This window comes from Giraffa tippelskirchi, chromosome 5 (assembly GCF_054371585.1).
Source record: "Giraffa tippelskirchi isolate mGirTip1 chromosome 5, T2T-mGirTip1v1.2.pri, whole genome shotgun sequence".
NCBI classification, from domain to species: Eukaryota; Metazoa; Chordata; class Mammalia; order Artiodactyla; family Giraffidae; genus Giraffa; species Giraffa tippelskirchi.
The window spans coordinates 14,489,558-14,506,656 of record NC_137279.1 but is presented as its reverse complement, the minus strand read 5'-3'; the positions used below and the strand labels follow the sequence as shown (position 1 = coordinate 14,506,656).

General features: G+C 39.2%; 1 protein-coding gene across 1 annotated transcript in view; it reads right to left on the bottom strand.

The window, feature by feature from the left end:
• The window catches only part of NIBAN1 (niban apoptosis regulator 1), a 174,272-nt gene that overhangs the window by 95,632 nt on the left and 61,541 nt on the right, over positions 1 to 17,099 (bottom strand). Inside the window, exon 2 of the mRNA XM_081492192.1 lies at positions 2,246 to 2,376. Coding sequence (XP_081348318.1) covers positions 2,246 to 2,376 — 131 coding nt within the window. The remainder of the gene's footprint in view (positions 1 to 2,245; positions 2,377 to 17,099) is intronic.

Genomic DNA, 17,099 nt, shown 5'->3' with positions numbered 1-17,099 from the left:
CTCCAAGAACAGAAGCATATGGCAGAAGGAATTATAGTAGAAAGGTTATGCCTTGCATATGTGTGGTACTTAATAAATTCTTCATACACTCTGTGGAAGAGATGGAGAGAAGTGGTTAGCTGTAAGTTGTGAACATCTATCCCAGGACCCTGAACATGCCTCAGGGTTAATTCCTGAAAAAACAGGGGAGTCCAGAGGCTGTTCCCCTATTTGTCAACCTTCAGTGGCTGCCTCAATAGTCAGTGCTCAGCGCTTTTCCCAAACGCAAAGCTCTGGGAACCCAGGCTATAAAACTTAACCTACCTCCAAGCTCCTCAAAGAGATAATGCTCAATTTTTTCAACAACTGTTTTATGGGGATGACAATCAGTTATCTCTGCAAACCCATGCCACTAAATCTGTTGGTCAACTTGCAGCAGTATTTGACCCATTTATCATTCACCCTTTCTTGAAATCCCTTCTTTATCTGTCTCAGGCACATTGCACTTCCCTGATTTTTTTTTTTCCTACTCCACAGCCTTTTTTTTCCCCCATCCATCTTGCTGGAATCTTCTAATTTTTCTGATCTCCAAATGTTGAAGGGGCCAGGACCTCGTCACGGAACCTCTCCTTTTCTCTGTTTACACTCACCCTTGATTATGTCCCATGACTTTAATACCAGTTAGGAGCTAAGAAATCCCAAATTTCTATTCTCTAGCCTCAGCCTCTCCATTGAGCTCCAAATCAGACCATTTAACTGTCTATTTCAATATTTCCACAGGTGCATGTCAAATAAGTATCTTAAACACAACATGGACAAAAGTGAACTTAGGATCCCCGTTCACCTCTGACTTTCCTGAGTAAAAGACAAATCCTTCTGCTTATTTGATCAGGCTGAAAGCTGTCATCACTGATTTCTCTCTTCTTCTGTTCTCTCATATCCAACCCATCTGCAAGTTCAGTCAGCTCTGACTTGGAGTCTTCTCACAACAGCTTCCATCAACTCCCTCGTCCAGTTTGTCATCATCCATCTCTTGGATTGCTACAGTGTCTCTCTTGCCAGTTTCCAGTTCCCTCTCATGTCCCTCCCTGTAGTCTATTCTCTACAGAAAGCCCAGAGAGATCACTTAAAATTATAAGTCACTCTGTATTCCATACCCTCCAATAACTTCCCATCGCACTTAAAATAAAAACCCGTATTGTGGTCTACGGTCCCATATGATCTGGCTTCTCTTAGCCACTCTGTATCCCTTTTTCAACTCTCCTCCCTTGCTCACATGGCTCTCACTCAACACACCAGCCTTCCTGCTGCACTTTTACCTGCTGCAAAATCTTTGCAATTTTGTTCCAGGTGCTTGGAACACTCTTTCCATAGATACTTACACAGCCTATTCTTTTATTTCACTCTAGTTTCTGCTCAAATGTCATCTCCACAAAAGGCTTCTCTGAAATATTTATGACTCCTGCTTTATTTTACTTGATAGCATTTCTTATTACCTGATATCACCTGATACTCATTTATTTATTGTCTTTCTTCTATTTGAATATTAACAGGAAAGCAGAAAATTTGTCTTGTTCTCCAGTACTTAAAACAGGGCCTGGTGAGCAAGCGTGCATGCTAAGTTGCTTCAGTCATGTCTGACTCTTTGCAACCCTGTGGACTGTAGCCCGTCAGGCTGTTCTGTCCATGAGATTCTCCAGGCAAGAATACTGAAGTGGGCTGCCATGCCCTCCTCCAGGGCATCTTCCCGAACCCATGTCTCTTGTCTCCTGCATTGGCAGGCAGGCACTTTACCACTAGTGCCACCTGGGAAGCCCCAGGGCCTGGCACATAGTATTAATAAATATTTGTTTAGGCTGTGGATAATTATTATAATGGAGCAAAGAAGAAAGAATAAACTACAGTTTAGAAGATAAAATCACATTTGATCAATGATCAAAATAAAAATGCCAAAAGTATGAGGCACTGAAATTATGACTTTTTTTGTACTGAACTTCATCAGAGCAAGTCAGATGTCCTGACATCAAAGCATCAGTGTGGAAAAAGATAATAAAATTGAAATCATGCTTGTTTTCTTTTTTATATGGATTGCACCATCAACAAGAAATCACATGTTCTAACTTCTGGGCAAATAGCTTTTTGAGCATGATTTGAGAACAGATTTTTTAAACTGTCACACAAGTTATTGTTTATTTCAGAAATATTATGAGCTATAAACCACCATTCTTAGTGGGAGAAATATGGAAACCAAATGCCCATGGGTTACCTTGGTCTTCAAAAATTGTGATGTCAAATCTCTTTGCTGTTCTACTTCACTGCGTACATGATTGCAGAAAGCCACAGAGTACTGGCGACTGTAGTAGGGGCTGAAGTTTTTGATGGCTGCCTCAGTTTTCCCTGAAAAAATATGAAAATTAGAATTTAGAAATGTATCATCTGTCACAGAATAGACACATATCTCCATAATTCTATAAATACCCCCTCAAGTTTCCCCCACATCTCTGCTTTCTAGGGATTTGTTATTTTCCCACAGTTCCTGAGAACTTTGATACCTTTATCGATTCCTCCCTTCTGGCATCACCCTGAGTGACTTCAAGGTCCCTGAGGACCATCTATCCAGTAACCTACTTGCTCCACTTTATATCAACATCCCATTGTCATGACCATAAACTCAACCATCCTCCCAGTTCTTCTACAACCACCATTCTACCTCACCCTGTTCTCCACTTCACCTTGCTCTTCATTATCCTCTACTGCCAGTCATTCAACTCCTCCTGCACAGCAACACCACAGTCCCAGGGTCCACCATTTCAGCTCTGCACACACATCACTCCATTTTTTTTTCAGCTCCTGAGGCTCTACTTCTAGTCCTGCGGATCCACAGCCCTGGATAAAATCAACAAACTATTCCTTCTAGTTTTGCTCCTACGTCTCTGGTCTAAAAGTTTGTTGTGATTCAAAGAATTAGATAATTACCATGGGGAAACTTTTGGCGTAGGAGTCTTGAGACCTGAATTCTGGTCCCAATTCTAGAAGACAGAGAAGTGAACCAGCTGTCTGACCTTGGGTATCACTCCTCTCTGGGCTCCAGTGTCCTAACTATAAAAGAAGGTGCTCACTAGTCCACACTTTTCTTGGAATCTACTTGACAGTGAAACATAACCATGGAAGTACAGCTGCCTGACAACCAAGACTAATAACTACAATATGACCTCTCAGCACCAGAAGAAAATAAAGCTGAAGATTAATCATTTGGGAGGGGGGTGGGGAGAGGTTGAGGGCTGGAGATGGAGGGAGAGGGAGAGTTAGTCACTGGAATACTCGTGAGCTTTTCCAACCTGGGCAACCAAACTGCAGGAAAGGAGAAGGAAAAATAGGGGAGGAAGGGCAAAGGAGCATTCTGAAGCAGATGAGAAATCCTCACAACCTTTCAAGGATTTGCCACTGAGGGTAGAAATAAACACAGGTCCCACTGACTGTGCTTACTAGCTGTTAGTCCTTGGAATGAAATGCTAGTTTGAGAAAAAGTAAATCTGATATAACATCCCAAAATATTTTAAAATGCTCTCATGTGAACCTGGCATAATTTTTGTTTCCAAATTTGATGTTATAGTCAACAGAAAAATATTAAAACATACAGGCAAAATTTGTTTAGAGCTATTATGCCTGTAAAATTTCAAAACTAAGTGAAGGGTTATAACCACACAGATAAAGATACTCAATGAGAACCACGAATCCATACTTGCCAACCTCTATGCCTATGGAATCATTGCCCCAAACACCCACAAGTGTATGAGTTGTGGTTCAGTCGCTCAGTCACGTCCAACTCTGTGACCCCATGACGGCAGCACACCAGGATTCCCTGTCCTTCACCATCTCCCGGAGCTTGCTCAAACTCATTCTGTCTATACGGAAAGTCCTCCTGTAGCCCAGGCATTTAGGTCTCATAATATAAATGAGGTAAAGGGGAATTCTCACTTATTCCCTCAATAAAATGACATTTTCTGGTTGTATTCATGAGTTTTAATAATTACTACTTGTAAGATGCTTTGAGACCTACTAATAATAGGTTCTATAGAAATGCAAATAAAAGCTCCTATAATTTGAATCAGGCATGCTTTTCCTTGCTCTGTGAGTTTATGGTATTATGATTAATCAGTATTTGCATAATACTCTCATGCTCAGGCTTTTAAGTATCTAATTGGTCATTATTTTATTAGCTTTAATGCAGTACATAAGAAGGAAAATTCTATATACTTGTCTATAATTTCCTTGTATAGGCGTGGGGTATCTTTGAGAATTCCCACAGTGAGGATGTCTCACCTCACTGAAACATATAAATGATTAACAAAAGTTGCCCATTAGGTCCAAGTAACCACTGTTTAGTCTAGCAGAAGAACAGCTGGTTAATTTCTGATGCTAATTTTTACATGCTTGCAAGCACTTGGATTTAAATAAAAGGAGATGGATGTCATTTTATGATGAGTTCTACAGAACCTTGAAACCTTATATCCTGCCACATCACCAAACCTCCCTCAAAGACGTTCTGCTTCTATTGAGATGCTACAATGCCACTACTGCCTTCCAACATAGGAGAAAAACGCTTCTGTGACTTGAATATCTGCATATGGTACAATCCACACAGCAGTGACCAGGGAATACTCATAAAAAAGGGATCACAGCTTTCAAGGGTAATTAACCTAATGACTATTTCCAAATGTGAATAAAACAGCTAATAACATCACAAGTTCTAGGAGGAAAATAACTTAAAAGCTATTCCCAAAATGTACCTAGATTTTAGATTCAGCTGATCTAAACCCAAATAAAAGAATGCCCAGTGTAGGGATCTTGACAATTTGAGAAAAGCCTAGAGTTGGGGCCAAATAACACTGTAGTTAGGAAGATGGATTCTAGAGTTAGATAAGGGATGAATCACATCTCTGCTACTTACTAGTAGTAAGACTTCACAGCAGTTACTTCCCCTCATATAAAATGAAGCCAGTAAGAGTAGCATTCTCATGAATTAAGGTGTTATATTACTCAACCATTAAACATGAAATATTGCCATTTGTAAGAATGTGTCTGGAGCTAAAGAATATTATGCTTAGTGAAATGTCAGGCTGACAAATACTGTATGATACCATTTATATGTGGAATCTAAAAAGTAACACAAATGAATGTATATGCAAAACAGAAATAGACTCACAGATATAAAACACAAGCTTGTGGTTGTCAAAGGGGAGAGGGAAAAGGAAATGACAAATTAGGGGTATGGAATTAATAGATACAAACTACTATACGTAAAATAGATAAGCAACAAGGATATACTGTATAGCAGAGTGAATTATACCCATTATCTTATAATAACCTACAATGGAATATAATCTGCAAAAATACTGAATCACTTTACTGCACACCTGAAACTAATACAACATTGTAAATCAACTATACTTCAATTTAAAAACAAGAGTAACAATCTCACAGTGCGATCGTAATTACATGAAATAACACAGTAAAGTGCTCAGCACTGCATTTGGCACATAGAAAGTGCTCGGTAATCCCTAGTAATTAAATTGATGATGAAGAACTCAAGCCAACCACCCAGGAAAGGTCCTTAAACTGAACTAAGGAATGAAGAAGTCAAAAGCAAGTTGTCTACTGTAACTCTTTAACTAGGACCTGCCCGGTTGCTTACAAAACCACTATCCTACTCACTGAAAGCTCAGGACAAACATAAGCTACATTTTCACAGATGTTTCAGGAATGCTTACTAGCATGTAAGACGCTCTCAGTGCAACCTGAATTAAAACCAACTAAATCAAACATTAGCCTTAATGAGCCAAAGTGAAATGGCAAGTTAGTATACGTATTATATTGAGTTCCCCACTCTGAGCCTTAATTTTTAAAATTGAAATATAGTTTATTTACAATGCTAATTATTGCTGTACAGCAAAGTGATTCAGTTATACATATACTGTTGTTGGGCTGTTCAGTAACTAAGTCACATCCAACTTTTTGTGACCTCATGGACTGCAGCATGCCAGGCTTTCCAGTCCTTCACTATCTTCCAGAGTTTACTCAAATTCATGTCCATTGAGTCACTAATGCTCTTTAGCCATCTCATCCTCTGCCATCTTCTTCGCCTTTTGCTTTCAATCTTTCCCAGCATCAGGGTCTTTTCCAATGAGCTGGCTCTTGACATCAGGTGGCCACAGTATTGGAGCTTCAACTTTAGCATCAGTCCTTTCAGTGAATGTTCAGGACTGACTTCACTTAGGACTGCCCAGTGTGATTGCCTTCCTGTCCAAGGGACTCTCAAGAGTCTTCTCCAGTACCACAACTGGAAAGTATCAATTCTTCAGTGCTCAGCCTTCTTTATGTCCAACTCTCACTTCTATACATGACTATTGGAAAAACCATAGCTTTGACTATATGGGCCTTTGTCAGCAAAGTGATGTCTTTGTTTTTTAATACACTGTCTAGGTTTGTCATAGCTTTCCTTCCAAGGAGCATCTTTTAATTTCATGGCTGCATACATTCTTTTTAATATTCTTTTCCATTATGGTTTATCATAGGATATTGAACATAGTTCTCTGTGCCATACAGTAGGACCTTACAACTTATTCAGTCCATATGTAAAAGCCTGCATCTATTAACCCCACCCTTCCACTCCATCCCTTTCCCAACCACCTTCCCCTTGGCAACTACCAATCAGTACTCTATGTCTATGATTCTGCTTCTGTTTCATAAATAGGTTCACTTGTCTTATTTTAGATTTCACATACAAATGATATTGTATATTATTTGTCTCCCTCTTTCTGATTTATTTCATCTAGCATGATAATCTCTAGGTCCATCCATTTTGCAGCAAATGACATTATTTCATTCTTTTTCATGTCTGAGTAATACTCCATTGTATAGCCGTACTGTATTTTTATCCATTAATCTGTCAATGGACATTAAGGTTGCTTCCGTGTCTTGGTTATTGTGAATAGTGCTGCTATGTACACAGCAGCGCACGTATCTTTTTGAACTATTAGTTTTGTCTGGATATATGCCAGGAGTAGGATTGCTGGATCATATGGTAATTCTATTTTTAGTTTTCTGAGGCACTTCCACACTATTTTCCACAGTGGCTACACTAACTTATATTCCCAACAACAGTATATAGGAGGGTTCTCTTTTTCTCCACATTCTCTCAAGCATTTGTTATTTGTAGACTTTTTAACAGTGGTCATTCTGACTGGTGTGAGGTGGTACCTCTTTGTAGTTTTGATTTGCATTTCTCTAATAATTAGAGAAATGTTGAGCATCTTCATGTGCCTATTGGTCATCTGTATGGCTTCTTTGGAGAAATGCTTATTTAGGTCTTCTGCCCATTTTGGGGTAGGACTGTCTGTTTTTTCATTGTTGAATTGTATGAGCTATTTGTATATTTTGGAAATTAAACACTTGTCAGTTGCATCATTTGAAACATTTTCTCTCATTCTGTAGGTTGTCTTTTTGCTTTGTTTATGGTTTCCTTTGCTGTGCAAAAGTTTGCAACTTTGATTAGGTTCCATTTGTTTATTTTTGTTTTTATTTGTATTGCTTTGGGGCTTCCCAGGTGGCGCAGTGGTAAAGAATCTGCCTGCCAATGCAGGAGACGCAAGAGACATTGGTTCAATCCCTGGGTCCAGAAGATCCCCTGGAGAAGGAATTAGCAACCCACTCCAGTATTCTTGCCTAGAAAATTCCATGGACAGAGAGCCTGGTGGGCTGCAGTCCATGGAGTCACAAAGAGTCGGCCACAACTGAGTGACTGAGCACAGCGCGGGAGACTGCCCCAAGAAAACATTGGTACAATTTATGTATGTTTTGCCTATGTTCTCTCCTAGTAGTTTTATGGTGTCATGTCTTATGTCTAAGTCTTCAGCCATTTTGAGTTGTATTTTTGTGTATGGTGAGAGGGTGTGTTCTAACTCCACTGATTTACATGCAGCAGTCCAATTTTCCCAGCACCACCTGATGAAGAAACTGTCTTTTCCTCAATGTATATTCTTGCCTCCTTTGTCAAAAATTAATTGACCATACGTGTATGGGTTTATTTCTGGACTCTCTATTCTGCTTCATTGATCCATTTGTCTGTTTTTTGTTCTAATACCACACTGTTTTGATTACTGTAGCTTAGTAGTATTTTCTGAAGTCTGGGAGGGTTACGCCTTCTGATTTGTTCTTTTTTTCTAGGATTGCCTTGGCAATTCTGGGTCTTTTATGGTTCCATATGAATTTTAGGATTATTTGTTCTAGTTCTGTGAAAAATATGTGAGCCTCAATTTTGTCACCTATAAAATAGGGATTATAATACACCCACTTTCACAGTGTTTTATAAGTATTCAATGGGATATTCTGCAGGTTAAAAAGTACCTAGAGCAGTATCAGACACTTTAGATACTCAATAAATTTTGACTATTATTACTATTATTTAATATCCCACCATAAGGGCATTCAAATAAGTGGATCGGCCCACAGGCACAACATAAAATAATTTCTGCTTAAACCAGCTTCTTTCCATAGTTTTCAAGATTCTTGAGTATTGAATTACCTTCCTCTCCACCCTCTGCAATTTAGTATCATATTCTCTTGCCTAAATTGTTTTTGAAACACAGTGCCAGGTCTTTCTCTAAAGGGAAGTTACTCAATAATATAAAGACTGGAACCACAAAGGGCTTCTTCCACATTTTCTTGTACCAGCATTTGGGGCACAGGCATATTTCTTCTAATCCTACTTAAGTATTACAGCCTGTGCTGGGCGTTGTGCTGGTACAATTTACTTGACCAGGCTGGTCTTAATACCCTTCAGGGTAATCATCACTGAAGTTAAAAGAAACCTCCATGAGAGCTCTGTCCACAACACTTAGCTTCAGTTCAACTTTGTAAAAGTAAGAAAAGTATCTTCTGGCCCTTTTAAAAGCATTTGAATTCATACAGGTTCAAAACTCAGCACTATTATTTGATTCCTTTTCCCTTGCTCCCATATTCAGTCATCAGATCTTGTCGCTTCTATTTTCACAATATTTCTTGAATCCATCTCCTTTTCCCCATCCCAACCACCACACCTTCAATCAAGTGTTTATTATATTGCAACAACAGTGTACAAGTGCCTTAATCTGCCCTATCTCAAGATCCCAACACAGCAAAAAACAAAACAAACAGACAAAAATCTTTTGTAGCTCTTAGTTCTAAAAGAGGAACAAAAAAGTCAAAACCAGAGTGAGGGTTGGGGAATGCCACTGCTAATACATAGATTCTGGAGGATTACAAGAAATAGCCAAAGCTTGGTCCCTATTGCAAAGGCAAGACTCTGAAAAGTGAGCGGAATGAGTCTAGAGTCAATGGAACAGAATAAGAGAGGCTGAATCCTATCTGGCCGCCATGGTTCCATTCAAGAAAAAGCTGACACGAGTTGTCAAGGCCCAAATATTAAATAGGGAACTGTCCTTCAGAACCAAGTCTTGCCTTTAATCTTCCCAGGCAACTCTTTTGAAAGCCTTAAGAGGCACACCTCATAGTCAAAATGCCCTGGTGGCTGAGAGGATAAAGCGTCTGCCTGAAATACGGGCAACCATAGTCATAGACCATAATCCTCTGTATCCTGGCTATACAAGTTTCATTTGACATGTTGTTGCAAGACTATGTTAATTCCTTCATAAAAACCTTCAACAGCTCCCCATTGTCTAGAAGAGTAACCACCCAGACTGGCACCAGCGGCCCTGTGATCTGGCTCCTGCTCTCTTTTACTTCCCACCTCTCTTACTCAAACTAACCCTTCTCATCCCCAGTACATGGCCGTGCCTTCACCCCTCCTTTTTTCCTTCACTTCAAGCCCAGGTGGCAATCCCAACCCAAGAAGAAGCCTTTCTGGCTCTCCCCAGCTGGAAACACTCACCTTTTTTTGTATTCTTCCAGAAATATACCACTTTTGCCACAGCTATTTAATATAGTTTATCTGTCCTCCAAGTATATACTGTATTTATGTACTCAGCAAATATTTGTTGAATGAATGAAAGAATAGCTAAGTAAATAGTGCATCATAATCATGAAACCTATGCCAGTACTCTAAGAAAGGAGTAAGGTCCAGTTTTCAGTCTGACTGTTGCTGCTGCTGCTGCTAAATCGCTTCAGTCGTGTCTGACTCTGTGCGATCCCATAGACGGCAGCCCAGCAGGCTCCCCCGTCCCTGGGATTCTCCAGGCAAGAACACTGGAGTGGGTTGCCATTTCCTTCTCCAATGCATGAAAGTGAAAAGTGAAAGTGAAGTCGCTCGGTTGTGGCCGACTCTTAGCGACCCCATGGACTGCAGCCCACCAGGCTCCTCCGTCCACGGGATTCTCCAGGTGAGAGTACTGGAGTGAGTTGCCATTGCCTTCTCCTCAGTTTGACTACTTATTATTAAAAATATGTATTCTTACACAGGCTTCCTGGGTCAGGAAGGTAACCTGGAGTGGGAAATGGCCACCCATTCCAGTATTCTTGCCTAGGAAATCCCATGGACAGAGGAGCCTGGCAGGGCTCCATGGGATTGCAAAGAGTTGGACATGACTGAACACACACACATGCACACACACACACACAAACGCACACGTACTCTTACACAGCATACAATCCATGAGGAGCCCTCGATTAGCCAGTAGCAACCTTTTCCAGTTGTTGGGTCTGGTCAATGGAGTAACAGAGGAAAAGGACATGCCTGAAGAATTGCTGAAACAGAAAGAACAGAATCAGGAGCAGGGGGGAGGATTATGAAGATGTCAACACTGACCAGGAAAGTGTTGACGAGGAAGGTAATGAAAAAAAGCTCAGACACGTCCCCTCCTGAAGAGGCCTGCAAGGCACTACCTGAGGAGTCTCAAGCAGCTGAGCAGTCCACACCATCTTTGTCTTGGATAAAATGACTGAAGAGAAAGATAGTGCTTATGACTTTGGTACAGATTATGTTTAATAAATCCTGTCCTTCTGTAAGGGTTTTTTTACATTGGTGGTGGTTTTTAACATTGTGAGCAGACTGCTAAGCTGTTCCATGTGTGTCATGTACCAGTTTGTTAACAGTATCACATCAGCTGTGTAAATTTTGTGAGTATGTATATAATGATTGTTGTTCAGTCACTCAGTTGTGTCCAACTCTTTGCAACCCCATGGACTGCAGCACCCCAGGCCTCCCTGTCCCTCACTATCTCCCAGAGTTTGCCCAAGTTCATGTCCACTGAGTCGGTGATGCTATCCAACCATTTATATATAATGATATATTCATTATATCAACCATATATAACCATATATAACCATATATAATCCCTTTAAAAGAATAAAGCAACTTTATAAAAATGCACTCTCATAGCATAATTCTTTTGTTTAAAATCTGACTCTTATGGGTTAATTCTGTTTAAGCTTTTAGATCAATTTTGTCCCTGAAATTATATATGGGGAATTACGTGAAAATAAAAGCTTTTCTTGGTTTGTGTGTTTTTCTTGACCAGTTTATAGAAATGGGAAATATACAAGGGCCTAGATAAAACTTATATGAAGTCTGAAGAACCTGACAAATTTGTATATATTCTCATTCTAGAAGGTTCTTTATCAACATTCTAGTCTTGAAGTAATTTATCTCAATTTTACCCTTTATCAATAGCTTTCTTCCTCGAAAAATACTGTTTCTCGTGGATTTTTCCTAGTTCCTCCATCATTCCCAGGATCAAAACAACTATGGCATATTAAAATATCTTCTCTGAAATATTCATATTCTGTCCTGTTTCAATTACCTTGAGAAAAGGAGCTCAGGAGTTACAGTAAGATACAGAAAATCCAAACATTACTTTTGCTATATCTCCTTACCTTTTTTCAATTATTTTTTAAATAGTTGAGATTATAACATTTTGTATCCAGTTTTATTTACTTAACATTTCACCTTTGGTTTTTCCTATATTACCCTCCCAAATCACAATTTTCAGATGTTACATTTCTATTGTTACTTGAAACAGAAAAATGCAGAAATTAAAAAAAAAAAAAAAATAGGTTCCTTTGAACAAGGTGGCTGTTTCCTGGAAACTGAGGCAAATTCAGGAATGAGAAAAGGGTTAACTAGGCCTTTGGCACACTTCGTAAGACCTGTTGAGGTTTCAGGTGAAGATTAATTTGGGAGAATGAGAAAAGTCCCTCTGAAAATAAAATATTTTTAATATTTATAAAACAGAGTATAATAATATCTAGTATTTGCCCCAGAGTTTCTCAGATTATAAAAGTTAAAATACTAATGAGTTATAACATCTGCTTTAGTTTCAGGTTTCTAAGCACCATCACTTTGCACCATAGGGTGAAAAAGTCAGAAATCCCAATTCACAATGCAAGGTGCAAAAAGCTAATTACACAGAATAATGCCCACAGACTCTCTCTTTCTTCTAGGAAATGCCTTAGAGAATCAGGATAAATTGGATTCTCCATAATGGAACTAAATGATGTTTTATCTTTTAAGCACATTTATTATTGGAACTTGAGTGAAAGGTTTTCTTAGACTCTACTACAAAAATTCTTCACGGGCAGCATTGATGCCAGCAGGTCCCTGTATCCTACCTGGCAGAAACTCTACTCTGAGTTAAAAATGAGACACATAAACTAACTTAAGTTCTCTGTGATTTACTTCATGTATTCAGAAGAGAACACATATTTGCATTCTCAAGAGCTTATATTAAACATATGAGTCTTGCTAGAATCCTCCCCGGACTATGGATAGAAAGCAGATATACTTAGGAACAAAGAATAGTTTCCTCATTTCCAAAACTTACACCCATAGAAATTCTAAACTCTGCGTGTACTTGCCCTTGGACTGTTAAAGACTCTCATTTTTTTTTTTCCAATCCCTATTCTAAAAGGAGGCACCATATCTTTAATATGGCCACAAAGCTTAGCCCATTAAGGGCATTCAATGAATCCACATGTACAAACAGATGCTAGATAAGGGGTCAGGCACCAACTCCAGTTGGTGAGGCACAAGTGAAAGCAGTATTTTCTACAAATGATCACAGCCACTGAAATAAATTAAGGTTTCCATGTGCACTGTATATTTAGCAGAACAATACTATTTAGTAGAACAATACTTTGACGGGTTAGTATGAGAAAAATGAGAGGGGCTATCTATGGGAGGAAAGTGAAAGTGAAGTTGCTCAGTCATGTCTGACTCTTTGCGACCCCATGGACTGTAGCCCACCAGGCTCCTCTGTCCATGGAATTTTTCAGGCAAGAATACTGGAGTGGGTTGCCATTTCCTTCTCCAGGGTATCTTTCTAACCCAGGGATTGAACCTGGGTCTCCTGCATTGCAGGCAGATGCTTTACCATCTGAGCCGCCATGGAAGCCCTTAACACTACCATTTTATAAGTTACAGTCCCCCACTACCTTACTCTATGGAAAAATAAAAACCCTACTGAAGTCAGCTATTCCAGAGAATAGCTTTTGAGAACCTGTAGGATCTTAAGTCTGGTTTCCTCTTTTTTAGAGAAAGAAATCAATCATAGTGTTAGAAAAATAAATATATGCCCATACTTGTATGCACACATTTTTTTTAAATCATAATTAGATGGACGATAACTTTAAATTTTCTTCCATTTCATTTGGGAAAAGCGCTTGGAAATTTTAAAGATTATTTTGCCATTACTTCACAGCATGCCTCCAATTTCCTCATGACACATTTGATGAGAACAAATCTTGTTTATTTTGCCACTTCTCTAAACTATCTAATCTCCCCTAAGGAAGATGCAGATTGGCAATTTTTTTTAACAAAAAGGAGAGAAAAGAGTGTGAAAAAGAATATTAAGCCAATCTGACCCAGCTACTTTTTCAGAAAGCATCACAAAATTATGAATTCATGAAGAATACTAATATTTCACCCATTAAACAACCTTGAAGAAAATATAAAACTAAAATGAAGAAACTAAAAAAATGAAAATTCCCTTTGCTCTTTTTGAGTCTAATTATGGTTATTAATTTTATGCACATATTTTATCAGAGGCTCTCAGATTATTCCAAAATCCTGAAAATAATATTTTCTTTGAGACTTCAACCATGCAAATAAACACAGCATGCACATTAAAAGAAGTCAGGCCAGACTTTAACCAGACAACAAGCTTAGGAATGTCGCTAAGTGATTTCCCCTTCCAGAAGGTTCTCCGGTGTCTCGTCCAGATTCTGTTTTATTTTCCTACCTATGTCCTCTATTTTTCATTTTATTCCACTTTTCTTCTTCCTGCACAGAATGATTTTTGTCTGAAATGCCTTCTGTTACAGGTTTTACTTCTTCTCTTCAAGAATCTATGCCATTAATATAAAAAAAGATGGTAGAAAACTATGTCTGAGACACAGATATGCTTGTGTTTTGTTAGTCTGAAAAGATAGGTAACAATAAGGAGGGGGCTCTGCTAGAAAATTAAAGGTGGCATTGGTAGGTTTGGGAAAGTTCAGGAAAACTTCGTAAACTATTCAATATTTTCAACATTCATGACTTTTTGAAACTATTTACAAGGCAGATAAAGTACTCATTATGGAAAACTATTTTAGCATGTTCTTTCTTAGCCTCACATGAATTTCAAAACTGCCAAAATGGTTCTGACTCCTGTCCACTTGATTCAGTCAAGCATTGGGTCCTCTGAATACAATTTTCTTGATGATAGCTCAAACACTTCCAATTTTGCTTTTTTGCCAACCTAACGATTGCCAGCCAGTGTATCAGCTAATCACTAAATTTGAAAATTCTTGAGTAATGTACACCAGTGAAAAATTAACTAAAAGCTATTGCATGTGATGCTCTAAAAACAGAAACAGAAAAACTCCACCAAAAACCCCAACAGTACTATTGAGATAGAACCAGGTTATATTTTTTTAGTACTAGGTTATTTAAATCACCCATTTTTCTATGGGAATCGCTCTTTCATAAAGTGAGTTCTCATGGCGCTTAATAAACATGGTAGAACCTTATAAAATTAGCTCTGCTTGGAGGCCAAGCCTTACAGATAATCCCCTTGTTCTAAACTAGCATTATATGCACCAAGGGGATGAAATATGACATAGAACTGTAGATAACTGAGACTACCTTTCACCCACAAAAGGGATTTGAGTTCATCTGGACCGTAGCACAGACATGCCAATGTCAACAACATTCCAACTTCCATACAGTGATGAAAAGACTGAAGGTTATAGACTTCTAGAGGTGGATGGGATCATAACGGTCATTTCCAACCTTTGCCTATTTACAGATCAAGAAATTAATTGACCCATGATCACAAAACTAGTAAGTAATAGCACACATGAAAATTTACAAAAATCTTTGTCAGTGTTTTTAGCAGAGTTTTTCTCTCTACTAATACTACACTGATTTTTATGGAGGAATTCAAGCATTTCATTTTGACTAATGTTAAGTACTCTTTTGTAATAAAAACCACATTGTCATGAAGCTTTGTGAAATGATATTAAATTGAGGTAAAAAGATGTTTTTATGGTTAATTTTATGTGCCAGCTTTAGTGGGCTGTGAGATGTCCAGGTATATGTTCAAACATCATTCAGGAGGGTGCCTTTGAGAGTGCTTCTGGATGAGGTTAGTATTTGTATAAATACTAAACTGAGTAAACTGACTCGTGACCATTGTCCTCCCCAATGTGAGTGGGCCTCATCCATTCAGTTAAAGACCTGAATAGAACAAAAAGGCTGAGTAAGAGGCAATTTCCTCCAGCCTGACAGTCTTGAGCTGGGACACTGGTGTTTGCCAGCCCCTGGTCTTACATTGAAACATCACCTCATCCTGGCTCTCAAGGCTGACTTTCAGACTGGAGCTCCACCATCAGCTCTCGTTCTCTGACCTCAGATCTTGGGACCTGTTAGCCTCCAGAATCGCAGTGAGTCAATTCCTTATTTAAAACATCTCTCCTGTCTCTCTCTCTTTCTCACCCTGACTAATAAAGATATAGTCGATTGAAATACATTATTGAGTCCCAGCATAATTATCAATTTATTTCATTTCATTTCAGTTCAGTTCAGTTCAGTTCAGTCGCTCAGTCGTGTCCGACTCTCTGCGACCCCATGAATTGCAGCACTCCAGGCCTCTCTGTCCATCACCAACTCCCGGAGTCTACCCAAACCCACGTTCATCGAGTCGGTGATGCCATCCAACCATCTCATCCTCTGTTGTCCCCTTCTCCTCCCGCCCCCAATCCTACCCAGCATTAGGGTCTTTTCCAATGAGTCAACCCTTCGCATGAGGTGGCCAAAGTATTGGAGCTTCAGCTTCAACATCAGACCTTATTTCATTTAATGTATATTAAACTGTTGGGTCAACATGTTAAAAGCAATGCAAACCTCTAGGGCTTCAGTGTAATGAGTTCTGAATTTATCAGTAGAGTCTGCATGCCAATGTGTTTCAGAATACTCTCTGAAATACATGAAGTCTATATTTAAAATATTCCCTTAAGTGATTTTTGAAGGACAGTAAAAGCATTTGGCTCAGCTTTATCCAATTGGCAGGGGTTGCCAGCCAGAAGGCAGAGATCCAGCAAAGCTCTGGGCACAGGGAAAACAAGTTGACCTTATCTGAGTACCCCTTAATCTCATTAAGGTGTTCCAATTAAGTGGTATCACTGTCTCAATTAAAGCTGCTGTCTCTGCTGGCTAATACCATAAAGCTTCCTGGGAAATGCGCTAATTAGGTAGATCTTGTCTACTGACTAGGAATCTGTTTTGTACCAAACCAAGGTTAAAGGGTACTGCTATGAACCAACCCCATCATCCGTAGGATATCTGAAATGTCTTCAACAAAGTTTTTCTTGTTCCTCTTGTCCCTTCTCTATTTGTTGTTATTGCTTAGCTGTGTCAGATTCTTTGTGACCCCATGGACTGTAGCCCACCAGGCTCCTCTGTCCATGGGATTTACTAGGCCTAATACTGGAGTACTCACTGGATTACCCACTCCAGTATTCTAGCCATTTCCTTCCCCAGGAGATCTTCCCAATCTGGGGATTGAACCCGAGTCTCCTGCATTGCAGGTGGATTCTTTACTGAGTGGGCCACCAGGGAAGGCCCTAGTATTCCTACAAGAAAGCTGTTC